We start from the raw sequence: 21,193 nt of genomic DNA, 5'->3' as shown, positions 1-21,193 counted from the left end.
TGTAGCCCTTGCCTCAATCTTCAGTGCAATCATCCAACCTCTGCTTTCATTGTCCCATTTCCATCTTCTGTCTTTAACCTTCTTGACTCCTTTTTATAAGGACCCTTGTGATTATATTGAGCCCACCAGGATAATCTTCCCATCTATAAGCTTCTTTTAGCACATTAAGTAACATACTCACAGGTTCTGGGGATTAGGTCGTGGACATCTTTTGGGCGCCATGATTCACCACTATCAACCATCTTGACACAATTAGCACAGAAGTGACATTTATAGAATATTATACCCAATATTCTTTTCAAGTGTACATGAAACATTCACCAAGGGAAAGCATATCTTGGGCTATAAAATAAGTGTCAATAACTCTCAATGTTGCAATTTTACACAGTATGTTCTCCGACCAAAATGAAATTAGAGGGGCTTCCCTGGTGGCGCAGTGGTTGAGAATCTGCTTGCCAATGCAGGGGACACGGGTTCGAGCCCTGGTCTGGGAAGATCCCACATGCCACGGAGCAACTAGGCCCGTGAGCCACAACTACCGAGCCTGCGCGTCTGAAGCTTGGGCTCCGCAACAAGAGAGGCCGCGATAGTGAGAGGCCCGCGGACTGCGATGAAGAGTGGCCCCCGCTTGCCGCAACTAGAGAAAGCCCTTGCACAGAAACGAAGACCCAACACAGCCAAAAATAAAAATAAATAAATAAAAAATAAAAATAAAGGAATTCCTTTAAAAAAAATGAAATTAGATATCAATAAAAATAAGATACCTAGAAATGTTTGGAAATTAAACATATCCTTCTAAATAACCCATGGGTCAAAGAACAATACCATAAGGGAAACTGGAAATTACTTTGAACTGATGGAAAACAAAAATACAATATAATACAGATTATATTATACTCTCTACACTGAGAAGTACATAATATAAGCATTAAGAAGATGCTTAGAAGGTGCTTAGAAAGAGCAGTGCTTAGAAGAAAATTTATACCTTTAAATGTTTTCTAGTAGAAAAGGTTAAAAATTAATGCTCTTTCTCTCTTAAGAAGCTGGAAAAAGAAGAACAAATTACATCCAAAGTCAGACTGATCAAGAAAAAAAGAAAACATAGATTACACTAGTATCAGAAATGAAATAGAGTATATCACTACAGATCTACAAAGATTAAAAGGACAAGGGAATTTTATCAATAACTTTATGCCAACAAAATCATCAACTTAGATAAAATGGACAAATTCCTTGCTAAGATAACTTACAAAACTAATACACAAAACAAAATAGGAAAATCTGAATTGCTTTATACCTATGAAAGAATTACATTTTCAGGAAAAAGTCTTCCTACAAAGAAAGGTCCTTGCCCAGATAGTTTTCAGAGGTGGATTCTATCAAACATTTAAGGAAGTAATAAAAATCTTACACAAACTTTCAGAAAACAGGGAAGGAAATGCTTCCCAATTGATTTATTGAGGCTAGCGCAAATATGATACTAAAGGGAATAAAGACACAAGAAAAAATTCAGTGAATGTATACTTATGATTATTTTAAATTTTACATAAAAAATATAAACAGATACTAAACTCTACTTAATGATACCCATGCTGAAATATTTTGGAAGTGTACACTGCAAAGTGTATTTTGATACAAAATACATTAGTACTTATGAATGTACCAAATATAAAGATGGCTTAGGGGATGAATAGACTGACAGATACATGACAAAAATAAATATATTAAAATAGTAAAAGTAGAAGTTAGACGTTGATTATACAAGCGTTCACTGTAAAATTCTCTCAGTTTTTCTGTGTATGTTTGAAATTTTTCATCATGATAAAATGGTGGGGAGGGAGGCAGTATAGGCAATCACAAATCACCTCTCTACTCACTTTATGAAAGAAATACAGGTGGCATTTACTTTTGGCTATCTGAGGGTATCTTCTCCAGAGATAGAGTCAGAGGAACATTCTAAGTATAAATTTACTGTCTTTTAAACCTGTGTCTTCGTTGGAAGCATATTCTGCTCTTACAATCCAACTACTTATAATGTGGGGCAAGTAAGTTATTAAAACTCCTATACATTTATACCAACCTTACAAGCTGTATTGCTGGATACCACGTTTGGTTCCACACAATTCCTTTGAGGTAACATTACCATTTTAATACGTCTTTGAAGTTTTGTTATTTTTGTCTAGAAGAGAAAAACAAATAAATACAAAACCAGAGTACCAAATAATATATCATATAGAGATGGAGAGAAAACTATTTGCCAATGTAGTTTTGTGAGACTTAGGCATCCACCAAATAAATGAGAAATTCTTATGTAATCCAAACATTTAAATCAGGTTTGATCTAGTATAAGATGTTCAAGAATAGAAGATTAAAAAAATCAATCTTCTAATTGGTTCACAATAAAATTAATGTTGGTAGAAACACCAATTAGCAAGTAACCCTAGAAGAGTAAAACAAAACAAAAAACCTAAAGAAAGTTTGAAACAGGTTATACAAGCTCTAATACAGAATATATTTTGAACTGACACAGAATGGCTGATAGTTCTACAAGTATTTCTCAAGGGCCAATACAGCTGAGATATAATAACTTATATTACCGATGGTATAGCATATGAGGGTTGTGGCCAGGGATCAGATTTGGGTCCACCTTTACTGTTTTCCTTTCCTAATATGTAAAATATCATTAAATTCTACTTTTTAAAGGGACTCAAACGAAATAAAATGAAATTAGAAACTTACAAAGAGTTCATCAGCTATTGCTTCATGTTTACTCCTGCACTGTGTCCTCCCAATGCGTTCAGTCAATTCTTTCAGTTTGTTATCAAATAGTTTGTAATTTATACTACAGATCTCCTGTCGAATCAAATGTCTGACCTAGAATTTTAAAATAAAAACCAAAACACTCCACGTTTCAAATTTAAAAGCAATTTTATTTTCTACTTCTTAAAAACAGCTTTGCTCTTTTCTGGATTTAGTGTAACTAATAAAAGGTACTTTAATTATATATTTATATTACTATGTCAATAAGGTTTATAAAAGTTAAATAGCAAATTCAGCAGAACACATCTAATATTTAAATATATGGGTAAGTCAGAAATTAAATTTATTCTCCTAGTGCTAATTTTAGTTTCCTACAGTTTTGGTTGAATTCCATAATACAAATTAAAGGAATAGTAAAAGTCTATATATATACCCCATTTATACTTTTTAATGACCGTAACTGAAACCTAGTATTCCATAAAAACGGACTCCACTTATCTGAAAATCAGAGCCCAGTGAAAATGGCTGGTTGATCTGTAGTAGACAGAAAGGAAATTATGAAAATTTGAGCCTTGACCCCACCATTAACAAGCTATATGACCTTCGGGAAGTCACAACATCTCTGAGCTTCATTTGCCTGGTCCACAAATGGGCAGATGTCATACAATGTTGAAAAAGTGATGCTCATAGGATTTTCATAAGAACATAAAAAGATAATATGCATAAGAGCTCCATAAAATGGAAAATACTGAATTGAAATTAAAGAAATAAATATGCAAGATAATCTCCTTTACTTAGTTTTTTTTTGCAGGGGGAGGGGATGACTTATTGTTAAAATTGAAAAAAGCAATTATGTGACTAATGCTATCTGGCATAATGCATGCTATTCTATCAGATTATAGTAGTTAGCACATGAAACATTAATGAATTTCATTATCTGGCTAGTTTTCAGAAAATAGGTTGGCCTATTTTCAGGGAGCATAATTAATCTCAATGCCTACTGATATGAACGGCTCTGCTGAGCCATACATTCAGAAATATCCACTGCAGGTGTTTGCTCAATGTATATGCCCCTTTTAGCAATCTTCACAACACAGTACATAGTCTCTCTTAATAACAAAATCTGTCATGATATATTTAAGGTATTTATTAGTAATATTTATATCTTCCCATAATATCTTGTTTCTTAGTGCTCAAAACTGGAACACATAGTTTCTATGTTAAACTCTTTTATACTGATGTCACTTAGATGATTAGTCAAATTCAGTAATTTTATTTGATTATTCCCAAGGGTTTTCCTTTTCATTCCCAACTGTTCTTGATCTTCAACATTATCATCTACTCGATTTCTTCTGTAACGCTTCATTAACATTTCTTCAGTGGTTTCTCAACATTATTAGACATGACTGTCATTTGTACTCTCACAACTTTTAAATATCTGATTAATAACTGCTCAAAACATATGTATTATGTAAATAAGTGCTCAGAAAATCATACTATTTTTACTGACAGCCATTACCTGTCCCCATGTGTGTTTTTATGGATTATTGCATGCTTGCCAGTTCACTGGCTGAGGTCAATACGTGAAGTTCATACCCTGATGAATCTTGGAATACATACTTAACTGTTCTGAATATGGAAATACTGTTTTGCTAAGAAGCAAAAGCCATACAGTGTTCGTCAAACTTCCCTGGTAAGGAAGAATCATATGGAATACTTGTTAAATTCACAAATTCCTAGGACCTACCCTGATTCACCAAACAATTTCCTGAAAAGAGGCCTGGAAAGAGGCCTGGCAAGAGGCCTGGCACCACTAATGATTCTTATCAGCTAAGTCTGAGAAAAGAGAACCTTAAAACAATTAGTAGTGAGCTGAAGACACCACAATTTAAACAAGTACTCCTGGTGATTCAGATGGAGGCAGACTCTTAAAACTTGGTTACTTTGGACTAACTGCCCACCAAGGCATGAGTCCTCTAGTGTAGAGTACACATTTGTTCTCATTTAGTGGTTATGTTCTTCATACAGAAGGAAGACACAATAACCTCCACCAAATACCTCATAAATATCTTCTGCAGATGGGAATGTGTCAAAAATTATGGAATCACATGAAGTCCTACCTACAATTTGCAGATGGTAGGCAAAGCGGCCTAAAGATTGGCGAAAAACTGGAAATTCTGTGTGTGTGTATGTGTGTGTATATATATATATATACATATCTCCCCTATCTGCCTCAACTTTCTGCAATGATGGGTAGGGTGAACAACTTGGACTTCGGAAGAAAAACCCCTCTACTTCAGTAATTTAATTGGAATCAAACAGGCCAAGATCCTTCTGAAACCTCAAAAGATAAAGAGTCAACAGCTCTGGGACTCTCTCAGTAGGGAAGAACAATGTCAGAATGGGAGGCCCTATTCCACTGGGATTCAAACAAGAAAAACAAACAGATGTGGTTTAGAGAGTTAACTATTCAGACAGGAATTAAAATATCAAGTGAGGGAGAGCTAGTTACTGAGAGATAGATAAAAGATAGGAATTAGCTAAAACCCACGCTGTCACCGGACAATGTAAGAAACTTCTGGTGGCAGTGGTGAGGGAGGATAAGAAATAAACTGCATTCCTTAAACCTCACTGGGAAGGACCATATTCTGCGTCAACTTGGACCAAGTATTTTGTGAGGTACATAATAGTAGTGAATGAAAACACTGATTTTTCTGTGCCAGTGAAATTAAAATGTTCAAAGATTAAATTTTGTATTTATATGTCAATATCAGAACTTATTTCTGAATTCAGCTACTAATCACTGGGAGTAACACAGCTGCAATCCCCAACCTCTTAAGCTAGATCCATGCTTAACATAATTCCGCTACCCCATCCTGCAAACAATAGAATATTTACATATTTTTTATTAATGTCTCCTTTGGTCTTGCAGAAGAAAATAAGAGGTAGAAAGGGGAAGTGTTGACTCACCTTTTAAGCTGATTCTGCATGAGTCTTTCAATGGTTTCCATTTATTATGTGAATATATGTTCATATAACATGTAACTATGTAATTGTAGTGGCCTGTTTTAGAAACAGTGTTTTTGTTTCTGAAACAGCAGGATAGTTTGGATTGGGACATTTTTTGGTCCATTATAGCTGACGACAGACATTAATCTATCACATAATGACTTTTAGTTGTGGCATTTCAGTGGTAATAAAATAGCAAAACATGATCATCAAAACAAGTCCTGATACAGGACCTACTAAAATTGAAGCTCATTACACTTAAACTCAGAGTTGATCAGACATTAATGGAAACTGTAGTACAATGAGATGAAATGGGGCAAAAAGAAAAGTACACTTGACGCTATAAAAGCAAAACGTCAGATAATGCACCATATCTGTGTAAATTAGGGTAAGTAAACCTTTCCCTAATTTCTTGGAAATTAGGGCAAGTAAACCTGAATGTAGCAGGACTTTGTAATGAACTTCCGGGTTGCCTGGGTCTATGAAGTAGTGGTCAATTGTGATAATTAACAGCTATAGCTGCAGATCAAGAACCCCATAACCAGTACAAAAGAGACAGAATTGTTCACAAAGCTCAAGGTCATGTAGTGTCTGACTTGAAGAGATTTGAGCATAATATTGACTAAAAAGCCCATTCTCTTTCTACCACAGCACTCTACCTTCACGTGATTCTGTAGGTTACACTGCATAGGATCATTTTCAAGGATCTAGAGATGTTTTGGTGATGTAAGCAATTATTTTTCCCTAATACCTCCACCTGCTAATAATTCAGTTTTCATATACCTGCCCTGCATCATGAAAGTTATCTGTACTCATTGTTTAGATCAATTAACTTTTACCATTTTTTACTAATCAAAAGTAAAAGTTTCTGAAGCAAATATTTAAGTCCAATATTTTACCTGTTCCAGCAATGCTGTTTGCTTTCCCAGAGCTAGAGAAATATTTTCATTAATTTGCTCTGAAGTTTTCACACGCTTAACATTTTCTTTGTTTTCTGAAAACATCCTCTTCTTTTGATTATGGCCTTGGGGAGATGGAAAGATCAGAGAGAAAAATGTTCCTTCTAATGAAGGAAAGAGGGGAATTCTCTAATTTAGGGACCCCTAAGCAAATTAAAAAACTAAAATGTGACCATGGCAGCATTTTTTAGAAAATGTAATTGTATAAAAAATTCTGACAAACTAATCCTTAAAAAGAAGAATATCTTAGTCCTGGTCTCAGATATACTTTCCTTCCACCGTATTTAATACACATTTAATACTTATTTAATACTACCAAAAACAATAAATTACAGCATTTGATCTTCTGTTTACAGTTATTTACTTGGTGGTCTTACATTATTTTTAGAGTTACTTAGGCAGTCCTACATATTTTTAATAGGTGATCCTACTATTATTTTTAAGCAATTTAAAATTCACCTTGTTAAATGATCACTCTGTAGCATACACAAGAAAACAAACACAATTTATCCTAGTAAATCAAGTTTTTCTTATATTTCATTAACCTACAAAAACACCCTTTTAATGAAATTTACTTGTGCTATTTTAATAACTTTATAACCCTAGAACTTCATTGGTTATTTGATGTGTTTCTCACTCTACACACAAACCTGTATGTATTCTTATTATCTATCCGCTTACACTTGGCATGTGATATACAGGCCAATTCTATGGAAAGAAATGGGTTCACCAACTATTTAAAAAACCCACTCTCTCTTTCAACTAGCCTCATTAACTTAATAAAACTTCAAAAAAAAGAAAAGGTGTAAATGAAATAAACCAAGCAATTTCTATAAACCACCTTTTGATTTTGTTGTACTTTCAAGGGAAAGTGATTGATTCCTTCTTTGCCAGAATTTACTTCCCTTTGGACATAGAGGATACCATTCCCCCTCCCTGCCAAGAATGGTTCAGAAATAAGATACTCTGAAATAATTATCATTTACTGTTTTCCTGTCTATGTGTACTCTACTGTTTCTGAGATTATGAAACCGCCCAAAGCAAAATAACTATTTTAACTTCTCCAAGAGATACATAAGTATGCACTTACTGTTATTACTATCAGTGTCAAATGAGGACAGCCACTTTGCATCTGTACTTTCACAACTTAAAATGCTGGAATGACAGGTTCTACAGGATTCTTCACTTTTCAAAATGTCAGTAGCACAGTTACTAGAAATGACTGAATTTACCAACTTAGGTATTTTATCAACAGGCACAAAAGAGGTATCTGAACTTAAAATTAAAGTGTTATTTTGTCTTTTACCATGTAACTCAGATTTGGAGTTTATTTCTAAATAGGAAACTATCTTGTCAATTCTCTTATCATCCAAGGTATTGGTTATTGTAGACTTTGACATTTGAACTACACCACTCAATACACTGGATGGAGAGCAAATGGATTTCAGATTACCATCCTCTTCATGTTCAAAAAAGGATCGTGTTACACTTGCTTGACATTCAAAATGGTTTTCAGAAGTGTTTCGTGAATCTTTTGCGTCTTGTGTAAAGAGTTTCCTGGGAGATACTACTGTTTTACTTGGCTTTGAATAAGGGTACACAACTTGTTCTTCAGTGTATTCTAATCTTGTTTTGGAATCAACAATTTCTAGTGGTTTTATTAAATTCTGAGAAAATACTTTACTTTTTGGTGCACATACTGAATTTTTGATAGAGTCCAAAGAGGAAGCATCATTTTCAGAATGTCTACATTTGCTACTTATGACATCAGTACTTGAATTCTGATTACCACTTGATACATTATTCCCAATTGCTGCTGTTTTTAGTGCTTCAACATTCTTTGACTTATTCAGGATCTCTGCTTGCTTCCGGCAACTTGGAGGCATTGTTTTTTTCGCCTTTAAAATCTTCCGTTTACTTCTATCTGGACTTGCCATCTTTCATATCCTAGAATTTAAGATACCATATTTAAATGAATATCTCTAGCAGACAAAAGTTAACATTTACTTACAATATTAAAATAATGTTGAGACTAATCTTTCCAGATTTAGATAATTATTTTTATTGAAAAATATACCCATTTTCATCTGTCATTGATAATTTTAATTTTGTTCTATAACTCTATATAAAGTCAAAATTTATACTGTCAGTAAGCCTCTATTTGATACTAAGTCTGATAATTTATCTGGCCACTTTTTGTTATATCACATCACTACTATAACCATTAAGTTCTGATTTAAATAATCCAAGTAGGCCATACTTTAGATAATCTAAAGATTAAGTTGCATTTCTTCATAAAAACAAAAAACAATGTTTTGTGTGGAATACTCCAGTTTCTACATACCGTGGCATCTTTTTAAAGCCCTCCTAATGTTCAAATTTCCAAATTAATGGTACTGCACGAGTAATTCTCAACAATCATCAGTATGAAATGAGCACTAAAATACACAACGTGATGCTAGTTCAAATAAGAAAGCCAAGTTAGGTTTCAATACATCCTTAATTCTGAATTATTTCTGTTAATTTAAGAAAAATCTACTACATAGCAGGGAAAAATATTTTAGTATTTATCTCTCAGTATCCACATCAAGCCTGATCTGAACCATAGGTAAGTAAATGGTTTAAAAGAAAGAAAAACTGCCAAATTACAAGGCAATTAAAGGTATAATACAAGCAAAAAAAAAAAAATTATATAATACATGATAGACCAGTTACCTAACAAACTATAGAGCACTTATTAAACTCGAAGACAGAATCTAAGACCTTTTAAGGTGCAAATAACCTGGTCAAAGCTACCTGAATAATTTGATTTATCCTTATCTATTTTCTTACTTAGTTTTCATTTACTGTATTTTTTTCATTCACTGTATCATTTGATCAGGAACAGTTCCAGGATTTGTTAGACCTGAAGGCTGAGTGAATATTTATTTAGAAGAAGAAAAAAAATCACAAACTCAAATTGCAAAAACCTGTCGTGTATACATAAAAATCAGGAAATCCAGAAAAATAGCACATTCTCATTAAGGGCCTGATACAAGATAGAACTCTATTTTCCCTATATGACTACATATTTGATAGCCTTTTCATGAATACAATATTTGTAATATTCCCCAAAGACAAACCAAATCTTTTCTCTAGCAAGGTTGATCAATTTTTAATTTTTTTATTTTTTGGGTTTTTTTTTTTTCAAACGTTTTATTGAAGTACCTACAGAAAAGTGCACATATCATGTGTTCAGTTAAAAGAATTTTCACAAACCATTTAACCAGAATCAAGATCAAGAAGAGAATGATCCATAGATTCATCAATTATAACAAATATACCACTCTGGTGGGGGATATTCATAATGGGAGAGGTTTGCATGTGGGGGTCAGGGGATATATGAGAAATCTCTGTATCTTCTTAATTTTGCTGTGAGTTTAAAACTACTCTAAAAAAAATGAAGTCTGAAAAAAAAGAGCTATAGAAATAAAAGAGTACAAAAAAAAGAGAGAATAATTCCAAGGGTCAACTGTACTGGTAACTGCCTAAAAGGTGAAGAAATAATTTACATGTTGTAGAGAGGGTGAGTGAAATTTATTACTGGGAGCATAAAAAGCAACAACTCAGTCTAATTGGGGGATCACTGGCATCACCATCCTGACATTTAGGCTTGAATCCTTTGCTGCAAATAAGCCACATTTCACAGAGGTCTTTGGAATCATGGTACTGTCCTGCAGCACAAGGTCAGAAAGACAGGTCATCTACATTTTCTCAAGTCTTAAAGATTTGTCATTTATAATTTACATCCTCAATCCATCTAGATTTTAGGATATAGTTATAGGAAGGGATCTAATTTTGCTTTCCCTCAGATGTATACTGGCATACCTAGGAGATACTGCAGGTTAGGTTCCAGACACTGCAAATATTACAATAAAGTGAATCACATGAATTTTTTGGTTCCCAGGGCATATACAAGCTATTTATGCTGCAGTGTAGTGTACAACAGACTAAAAAAACAATGTACATACCTTAATTTGAAAATAATTTATTGTCCAAAAAATGCCAAAACAAGTCCAATAGGAACGTCAAAGACCACTGATCACAGATCACCATAGCAATATAATAATGAAAAGGTTTGAAATATTGTAAGAATTACCAAAATGTGACAGAGACACAAATGAGCAAAGGCTGTTAGATAAATGCTGCCCACAGACTTGCTCAACACAGGGCTGCCACAACCCTTCAATCTGTAAAAAACACACTATCTGCGAAGCACAATAAAGAGAAGCGCAATGAAACAAGGTATGCCTGTAATTGTTTGAAAGCATCCTATTAATTTTAAACTTTAAAAACATAATCTAATCTGTCCCTTTTATTCTATTTTATCTGGTGATGTAACTCATGCTGAATATACTGTTGTCCATCCCACCAACTTTTTTTAGATGTCTCTTGTAAAACCTATTGAAAATATTTTAAACTAATGAATGTCTTTTAATAAGAGAATTTAATCCAATTACATTTATTGTAAACAACTCATTAAAGCTTTAGTTTACATTTGGTTTTATGCCCCCTGATTTTTATAACTTGTTGTTATGTTTTACATTTTGTTATTATGTTTATCTCCATGTCATTTTAGTATGAAAATGTCCTATTTTTTAAGGTCTACAAAAGCTTTACAATTCCGTGGAGCCTAGTATATTTAAACATTCCCTAAAAGCATTTTTCAGCCAACATTTCATTAACAACTGAGGTCAAGAGATTTATTTTCACTGAATTTAGAATTTTATATCCCAGGTTTTACTTTACTCTTACATTATATTTACACACACACACACACACACACACACACACAGTTGATCCTTGAACAACACAGGGGTTGGGGTTCAACTCTTCGTGCAGTTGAAAAGCCACGTATAACTTACAGTTGGCCTTCCACATATGTGGTTATGATGCTTTCATATCCACAGTTCTCCATCAGCAGATTCAACAACTGCAGATCATGTAGTACTATAATATTTACTATTGAAAAATACCCACATAAGTGAATCTGCATAGTTCAAACTCATGTTGTTCAAGGGTAAACTGTACTTTCAAGAATAACTTTGGATATTCACATCTTGCTAAAGGACCAGATTTCGCTATTATCAATAATGCTATGAACATTCACGTATAAATTTTTGTGTGAACAGGTTTTCATTTCTCTTGGGTATATATGCCCAAGGATGGAATTACTGATCATACAGTAACTCTACATTTAATGTTCTAAGAAATAGACTGTTTTCCAAAGGGTCTGGACCAATTTACATTCACACCAGGAAAGTATGAGGGATCCAATTTTAGCACCTCTTCAACCATCAATACTCATTATCATCTGTCTGTTTTAGTATTGCATCTTGGTGTGAGTGATGACTTCACTGTCATTTTAATTTGCACTGCCCTTATGGCTAATGATGATGAGCATCATTTCATGAGCTTATTGGCCACTGGTATATTGTTTTTGAAGAAATGACTATTCAGCTCATCTGTCCACTTCAAAATTGGGTTATCTGACTTTTCATGGTTGACTTGTAAGAGATCTTCATATATTCCAGATCTAAGTCCCTATAGACATGATTTCCAAACTTTTCCTCACATTTTGTGGGTGTCTTTTCAATTTCTTGATGGTATACTCTGAGAAACTAAAGTTTTAAATTTTGATAACGCCCAATTTACTTTTTCATTTGTTGCTTGTGCTTTTGGTGTCATATCTAAAAAAAAAAAATCACAGCCTAATCCAAGGTCATGAAGATTTATCTCTGTTTAAAAATTTTATCATTTTACCTCTTGGATACATTTGGAGTTAATTTTTATGTGTGTTAATAATAAAGTGAGGGAGAAGGTCCACATTTATTCTTTTGCATGTGGACACAGAGCTGCTCCAGCACCTTTTGAAAAGGCCATTCCTTCTCCCCCATTGAATTGTTTTGTTTCTCTCATCAAAAACCAATTGCCTACATAAATGTGAAGGTTTATTTCTGGATTCTCAATTTTATCCCACTGATACATAGGTATGTCCTTATGCGAGTACCACACTGTCTTGATTACTATAGCTTTCTAAGTTTTGAATTCAGGATGTGTGAGTGCTCAATGTTCAAGACTGTTTTGGCTAGTCTGAGTTCTCAGAATATCTATATGAATTTTAGGACCAGATTAACAATTTCTGCAAAGAAGCCAGCTGGGACTTTAATAGGGATTGTGTTGAATCTTTAGATCAACTTAGGGAGCAATTACCTTCATTCTATCTAGTGTTCTGATCCATGAACATGGGATGTCTTTCCATTTATTTAGATATTTAATTTCTTTCAATAATGTTTACTTTTCAGAGTTAAAGTTTTACACTTCTTTTTGATACTATTGTTAATGAAACTTCAAAATTTTTCACTGCAAGTACATGGAAATACAATAGAATTTTGTATATTTATCTTGTATCCTGCAACTATATTGATCTTGTTCTCATCTCAGAATAGTTTTTTGCAGATTCTTTAGGATTTCCTCCACACAAAATCATGTCATTTGTCAATAGCTTTATTTCTTCCTTTCCAATCTATTCCATTTTCTTGCCTAATTGTCCTAACTACAACCTCCTGTACAATGTAGACTAGAAGTGGCAAGAGTGGACATCCTTGTCTTGCTCCCTATTTAGGAGGAAAACCTTCAGTCTTTAATCATTATGCATGATGTTAACTGTGGATTTTTCACAGGTGCCTTTTATCAGGTTAAAAAATTTCCCAACTAACCCTACTTCTTTGATTTTTTTTTTTTTTTTTTTTACCATGAAGGAACCTTGGATTTTTGTCAGAATATGCCTTTTCAGCATTAACATGACCATATGGCTTTGTTCTCTATTCTATTGATATGGTACATTCATTAATATATTTTTGGATGTGAAACCAACCTTGCATTCCTGGAATAAACCCTACATGGTCATGACATTGCTGGATTCAACTTGCTAGTATTTTGTTGACAATTTTTGCACCTATATTCATAAGAGATATTGTTCTATCATTTCCTTACAGTGTCTTTGATTTTGTTACCAGGATAATACTGGCCTCACAGAATGATCAGGGCAGTGTGCCTTCCTCTTCTATTTCTCTGAAGAATTTGTAAGAAATTGGTATTTTTACACGTTTGGTAGAATTCAACAATAAAAACCATCTGAGTTTTTCTTTGTGTTCTAATTCAATCTCTTTACTTGCTTTCAGATTTTCTATTTCTTCCTGAGTCCGTTTTGTTCATTTTGGTCTTCTTAAGAATTTGTCTAGTTCATCTACAAAACTGATCGGTATATAAGTGAATCGATCTATAGGATCTCTTATTATCTTTTTAACTTCTGCAAGATCAGTAGTAATGCACCCTTTCATTCCAAATTTCAGTAATTTGAGACTTTTTCATGGTCACTCTAGGTAAAGGTTTGTCAATTTTGTTGATCTTTTTGAAAAACAATTTTGATTTTATTTATTTTATCTTTTTCTTTCTTGATTTTATTAATCATTTCCACTCTAATTCTTATTATTTCCTTCATTCTGCATAGGTTTCCTCTTTCTGCATTAAGATTAAAAGTCAGTTTATTGATTTGAAGTCTTCTTTTTAAATATAGGCATTTATCACTACAAATTTCCTAAGAAAAGCTTTAACTGCACCCAAAATGTTTTGTATGTTACGTCTTCATTTCCATTAATGTTAAAGTATTTTCTAACTTCCCTCATGATTTCTTCTTTGACTTCTTCGTCATTTAGGAGTGTGTTAATTTCCACATAGCTGTGAATTTCTCAAATTTCTTCTTCTTAGGTTCTAATTTCATTCCACTGTGGTCAGAGAATGTAGTTTGTTGTGGTTTCAGTCCTTTAAAATGTGTTGAGGTTTGTTTTATGGCCTAGCATAATGTCTATTTTGGAAATTCTTCTATGTACATTTAAGAAGAATATAATCTGCTTTTGTTTGGTTGAGTGTTCAAAAGATGTTTCTTAGGTCTAGTTGATTTACAGTGTTATTCAAGTCTTTTCTAATTGATCTTTCACCTAGTTTTCCGTTATGAAAGTGTTGTATTGAAGTCTCCCAACTATTATTGTTGAAATTTTCTATTTCTCTGTTCAATTCTTGTCAATATTTGCTTCATATATTTTGGTGCTAGTTAGTGACATGTTTGTAATTGTTATAACTTCCTAAGGGACTGCACCTTTTATTTAAAAATGTCCTTCTTTACCTCTAATATTTAAAGTCTATTTTGTCTAAAATTAGTAGAGCCACTCTAGTTTTCTTATGGTTGCTATTCACATGATTTTTTCTATGCTTTTACTTTCAACATAATTGTATCTTTCAATCTACGTGTGTCTCCTACAGACAGCATATAGCTGGATGCTATTTTTCCTCTGGTCTGACAATCTGGTATTTGACTGGATTGTTTAATCCATTCACACTTGACATTAATATTGATATAGTTGGATTTCTGGCTACCATTTTAGTTTGTTTTATATGTTTCATGTCTTTTGTTCCTCTATTCCATTACTGACATAGGTATTCATTTTTTAATACTTTCTATGTGGTATCACTTTAAAATTTCATTTTTCTGCCTAGTATCATATAGAAATACAATCAGTGCTTTTTTATTGATCATATCTCCAACTAATTCATTAAATTCACTTATTAAACCAAATAAGTTCCTTTGAACTTTCTACGTAGTGTCATAATTTTCTTGCTAATCCTTATTTATTTTTCTTATTGCACTAGTTAGAACCTCCAGTATGCTATGAATGGGTATACTGTTAGCAGGTATCCTTCACTCATTACCAATCTTGAAAGGGGTGTGGGGTTTTACTAACACAACTAAGTATGATTTTTGCTATACGTTTTACAAATGCTCTATATTAGATTAATAAAATACCCTTCTATTCCCAGATTTTATCATTAATGCATTTTCAATTTTATCCTTTTCATGTATATTTAGATGATAATATAATCTCATTTTTTCAATTAACTTCTATCATATTGGTTGATCTCTTAAAATATTAAACCTAGCTTATTTCTGAAAGAAACTTCAGTCAGTCATAATATGCCCATTTTTTTTGCTTCATGTTTCTGTATTCAACTTGCTAACATTTCGTTTAGGACTTTGTATCAATGTTATGAGAAAGATGAGTCATTCTTTTCCTTTATCAGGTTTTGAAATCAGGGTTATTCTGGCTTCATATAAAAAACTGGAAAGTCTTTTTCCATTCTCTGAAGAGTTTTTGTTTGCAAATAGTATTACTCCTTCCTTAAATGTTAGAAATAATTCATCATTATGCCATCTGGGCTTGGAGTTAACTTAGTGATAAAGGTTTTCAATTATGATTGAATTTTTAAAAATAGATACAGGAATCATTCATATTTTATTTTTGTTTTTTTTTCACACAAAGTTTCAAAATTTAACAGAATTTCAAGTTCATAAAGTTCTTCATAATATTCTCTAATTACATGTGTAATATATGCAGGATCTGTAGTGATGTCTCTCTTTATTCTTGATATTACTGACGTGTTTTGTTTTTCTTTCTCTTGGTCACTCTTACTAGAAATTTATCCATTTAATCAATACTGTCAAAGCACTGACATTCTGACTTTCCTGACTCTCTATTGTATGTAGTGTTCTATTTCATCACTTCCTGTTAGTTTTATGATTCAATTTTCTTCAGGCTTGATTTTTGTTCCAGCTTGAGATAAAACTCAAATCTTTAACTTTCAGTCCCTTTTTTGTTTTTTTGCATTTAAAGCTACAAAATTTCCTCTAAGTCCTGTCTTTGTCAAGTCTCACAAATTCTGATAAGCCCTCTTGATTATTACTTGGTTCAAAATACTTTTCTAATTTCCATTGTAATTCCTTCTATAATCTGTGCATTATTTAGAAATACATTTATTTCCAGGCAATTGCAGATTTCCAAGTTGCAGTTTTGTTGTTGAAGGTTAGCTTAATTTAATTCCACTGTAATCAGAGAATATCCTCTGAATAATTTCCATCCTGTATTATCTGTTGAGGCTAGTTTCACAGCCAATTTTTTCAAAAGCTCCATGTGTATTTGAGCAAAACCTGTATTCCAACACTGTTGGGTACAGTGTTATTCTATGTCGACGCCAACTAGTTCAAATTTCTTAGCTGTTTATAATCTTCCAGCTAGTAAAACAGGAGTGTGTTCAGAGTGATCCACTATGATTCCACAACTTGTCTATTTCTTTTAACTGAATCACTGTCTCTCCCCCCTTACAGTATATAGTTTGAAGCCATGGGTACATACTGACTGAGTTTATTTTCTCTATTCCTGGTGGTGGACTGGTTTTTCTCATTACAAAATATCTCTATCTCTAGTGATGCTTGTTGCTGAGATATTACCTTAATACATTATAAATATCAATACTAAATAAAGCACAATTCCTGTTATATTTTACATTTACACCAAAACAAACCTAAGCTAGGTTGTATAACTTGTTCAAAAAAACACAGTTCAGAGCCAGTATTTAAACCCAGGATCTTAAGACTCAAAGAAATCTCATATCACAAGTACAAATCAGATATTATGAAGTAACAAGGTTACCTTTAAGGGATATATAGTGGTCAACAAAAGGACAAAACATGACCAACTTATGCCAGGTGACAATCTTATAATGAGCACGAACTAATCCTTACTACTCTAAGTGTGGTCCATGGACCAGCAGCATTAGCATCTTCTAAGTGCTAGTAGAATTTTGCTTTCACTTAAAAAAATTTTATCGATGTAATGGTATAAAATTAAGCAGCATAAAATGCTCACAGTGAAATAAAGTAGTTGCTCGTCAACACTCAATGCCTAGTAACAATCATTTTTAACTTTTTAAAAAAATCTCAGTACTTTAAAATACATTCACAGTAGTATTTCTTGAATTACAAATTTTAGCCACTATCAAGGTCCTATACATACAGATGAGGATTTAGCTCTTTTCTATACCCTATACACCTTTTCATCACGTTTGTAATTAAATCAATACTTGAGTTGTTACAAGCAAATACATAACCAGAGAATCACGACTGCATTATCTTTTTTATATTTCCTTTTTCCTGAAGCTATCAAATTTTATCTCCAAATTTCCTATAAACCTATCCTTCACTTTTTTTTCAAATTCATCAGAACGGTCATATACCAACATTTTCCCTTATTCTCCACTCCTTCAAGGTCACGTTTAAAGATCATCTCTTCAGAGAAAGCCTTCCCCCAAGAGAACTACTTCCTTATCTGAATTTCCCATTAGAAATTTATATTTTAGTCATGATATTTGTGGGCAGAGACTTGTCTTACTTTTATATCCTCAGTGAGATGCTTTTCATGTAGAAGTTTTATTAAATGCTGCTTAAATGAATACTCAACTTATAAAAATGAACCTCTGGAAAGCCACCCAGGGTTATTTTTTCCTTAATAAAGAGTACCAGAACAGGCCTCAGCAATTTTTGCCATAGCTTTAACATAAGCTATTTCATATCAGCAGCACTATACACAGTAGAACCTCAAAGGTATACTAATGATACCACATTTAGTAGATATAGTGCCTCTAATATAATTAATGGTTAAATTTAATAAGATCTGTATACAAATGCCCCTTATATCCCTAGAAATTTAATCAGAAGTTCAAAACTTCACATTATATCCAGTTATCTCCCCTACCCAAACAGTTATGTTTACTTCCCTCTAGATATTGCCTGACTACAATCTTTCTGTCCTACTTAGATTGGTAAAGATAAAAAAGGGATACGACATTACCTGAGTCTATAGTAATGCATTTTAAAGGTATGGGTCAAGGTTTAATTAAGCCTCAGAGAACAGAATAAGTATTTAAACAATGTAAGGATATGAGACAAAGTATGATAGAAGAATATGTTTCTTTGTATTTGAATATAATCTCACTCAACTTAATGAGAACTAGTACTCTTGTGCATTTAAAATCATAGTTTATTTTTATTTTTAACAAGTATCCAATATATTATTTAAAATTTGATTATATCAAATGAAATACATCTGTACACACCCACTATAAGAGAACTACATGATTTGCACAGGCAAAGATGCAGGGATCATGCAATATTTTCATACCAGAATTCAAGATATTAAGTAGCAAGGAAATACAGTAGAACTGAAGGTTGAGGTGAAGTACAAGCGTCAATAAGATAAACAGCTGAAAATTCAAGATGCACCTAGATACACCAGTTCTTAAAAGACGCAAATCATTTCTATTAAGACACTGTTCATGCATTTCTGTTGAGGCAGAAGTCAATCTTAGGATGTAGTCTGTACAAATCTGCAGATAAGACTGAGAGTTAAGTAGATTAATTTGATTAGGGTCAGACTCAACATTTCCAAAAATGTATTGAAGGATGAACAAACTAAGAAGACATACTTCACATGAGCTGAACTCAGTGTAATCAGTCCTTCAGCCGGACGCTTCATTTTGTATTTTCAATAGCTTTCCTGTGATATAAATTATTTTTATCTTGAATGTTCTTCCCCATTTGTTTTGCAAATAGTTATGTCGCCAGTCATTTACTGGCTACAATATATGACAAAATCATAATTAAAAGAGTATTAAATTCCAATCTAGCGTGACAGCCCGTTTAAGCGGGTTTCACATAATTCTTCTATTTTTTAACATTTTATTCCTAATGAATTACTCAGTACGATCATCTTTTTCTAGGTCTTGACCATCTATGAGTCTTCAGAGCAGTAAATACCGGCTCGTCACAAAGCAAGCAACATGTGCTGGCTTACAATGTTGGAAACTTCATCTTCAACACAGTATCACGGAAAGGTGGAAGTCAGTTTTCCAAGCACAGCAAGGTTGTAATCAGAGAGACAAAGCAAAATAATTGCTTCCTCTGTACAGGACACATTCTTGAACTTGCCAAAATTGAAAGTAGGTGGGGGAAGGGCGACAAGCAGGAAATGGTTTTTTTTTTAACTTCCTCAAAAATAAACTGTGTTAAAGAACCACGCCTGCCGGTACACGGCTTTCATCCTTCAATCAGAGCATCCCTACACCGGTGAGCTCCACAGGTGTACATTACACGTTTGTGCTCCAGGCGCTTTCCTTTAAAAAGGCATGTGGTCATAAAGGCTCGGAATTTTCTATTTTCCCTGATGTTCTAGTGCCTTCTGCATAAAATGTACATCAAGGAAAGCGCCCCACCGCCTGATGAAGATCACTTAACTGTTCTGGCACCTGGTTTCCTCAGACAAATTATAACTGAAACTCCTGGAAATTTGGCGACGGAATCCCAAAGTTGAGGGGAGGACTACATATTCTCCGTTAGTTTGTAAAAGCAGTACGGTCGGGCCCCACACTTCCACTTACTTACTCGGCGAGTACCAAACCCTGAGGCAACGTCCCTCCGCGGCCCCGACTCGCCCGCGCCGCCGCCCACCACTCCCGCTTCGCCCGCCGCCCGCTCGGACAGCGGGCGGAGACACGTCCTTTCGCCCTTCGCCGTTGTCTTGCCGGCCGGGTCAGAGCCCCAACGACTCCGCGGACACCTTTGAATCAACCCCGCCGCAACCGTCCGGCTCGCGCAGCGCTCCGAGGCCTCCGGGGGCCGGCCCTCAGAGAGGCGCCCGGCGCGCGAGAAACCTCCGTCCCGGCCAACCGTCGCTCGCGCGGGGTTCTCGCCCGGCCCCAACGTACCTAGAGCGGCGCCGCGCCGGCCGCTTCGTTCTCCACAACCTTTGAGGACGCTGCCGCCGATCACAATAGCGCTTCCGCGCGGACCAGCTGAGGTAAGTATCCCTTGCGCCCAGCCCCGATGGACTTCCGGCCAATGGCAGCGCGCACTTGCGGCAGCCCAGCCAATCAGAGACGACCGGGTGGAGGGGGAGGGGAGAACGCGGCGGGGAAGTGGAAGTCCGCTGTGGGGTGCGGAAAGTTCGCATTTCCGCGCTACTCTCTGTCAGGCCGTTAGACCTACCCAGCGGGTCACGCGACCAAGCGCCTGAGCTGGGCCTTTCCTTTGACCGCCTGAGTGGGCCTCTCCGTTGAGCGACTGAAAGTTTTCCGAAAATCACTATTAAAAAAACTGTATTTACAAAAACAGGCGGCCCGTCCGCAAGCACTGGCTAGCCCATTTGAATTTTTAAAACACTACAATAAAATATAATTGATCTTGGTTTCGGAGGTTTGTGACAACGCCTTAAATTTTGCGACCCAGGCGAGTGGTCACGGCCCCATTGTGTTCTCTCGAGTTTCCTAAATCGACCCAGGGATCTGCCACGCTAGGCTGCATCAGACTTCATGAGACCTACTCTGCGACCGAATAACCACACTTTTGGTGATTATCCTGCGTTCGTTGAATAGTTAAGTACCCTCACTGTAGCCGGTGCAGGAAATATCACCATCAGCTAGTTTGATTAAGGCCTCCTCACCATGGAGGGTGGAGCTGCCTGCTTGTAACTACTGGCTAC

General features: G+C 34.7%; 1 protein-coding gene across 2 annotated transcripts in view; it reads right to left on the bottom strand.

Moving 5' to 3' along the window:
• ATF7IP2 (activating transcription factor 7 interacting protein 2) overlaps positions 1-20,523 on the bottom strand; it is a 78,923-nt gene extending 58,400 nt beyond the window's left edge. The window contains exons 1-5 of one of the 2 annotated variants that reach the window (XM_082360100.1): positions 20,421-20,523; positions 7,819-8,675; positions 6,669-6,793; positions 2,740-2,874; positions 2,081-2,179 (exon numbers count right to left, since the gene is read on the bottom strand). In XM_082360100.1, the coding sequence (XP_082216226.1) occupies positions 2,081-2,179; positions 2,740-2,874; positions 6,669-6,793; positions 7,819-8,665 (1,206 nt within the window). In that variant the 5' untranslated portion in view covers positions 8,666-8,675; positions 20,421-20,523. The remainder of the gene's footprint in view (positions 1-2,080; positions 2,180-2,739; positions 2,875-6,668; positions 6,794-7,818; positions 8,676-20,420) is intronic. The other variant, XM_082360101.1, reaches the window with a different exon arrangement.
• Positions 20,524-21,193: the final 670 nt, after the last annotated feature.

This window comes from Balaenoptera borealis (genome assembly GCF_965194805.1).
Source record: "Balaenoptera borealis genome assembly, chromosome: 16".
Lineage (NCBI taxonomy): Eukaryota > Metazoa > Chordata > Mammalia > Artiodactyla > Balaenopteridae > Balaenoptera > Balaenoptera borealis.
The sequence above is the reverse complement of the archived record's forward strand: the minus strand, read 5'-3'. Positions and strand labels throughout refer to the sequence as shown.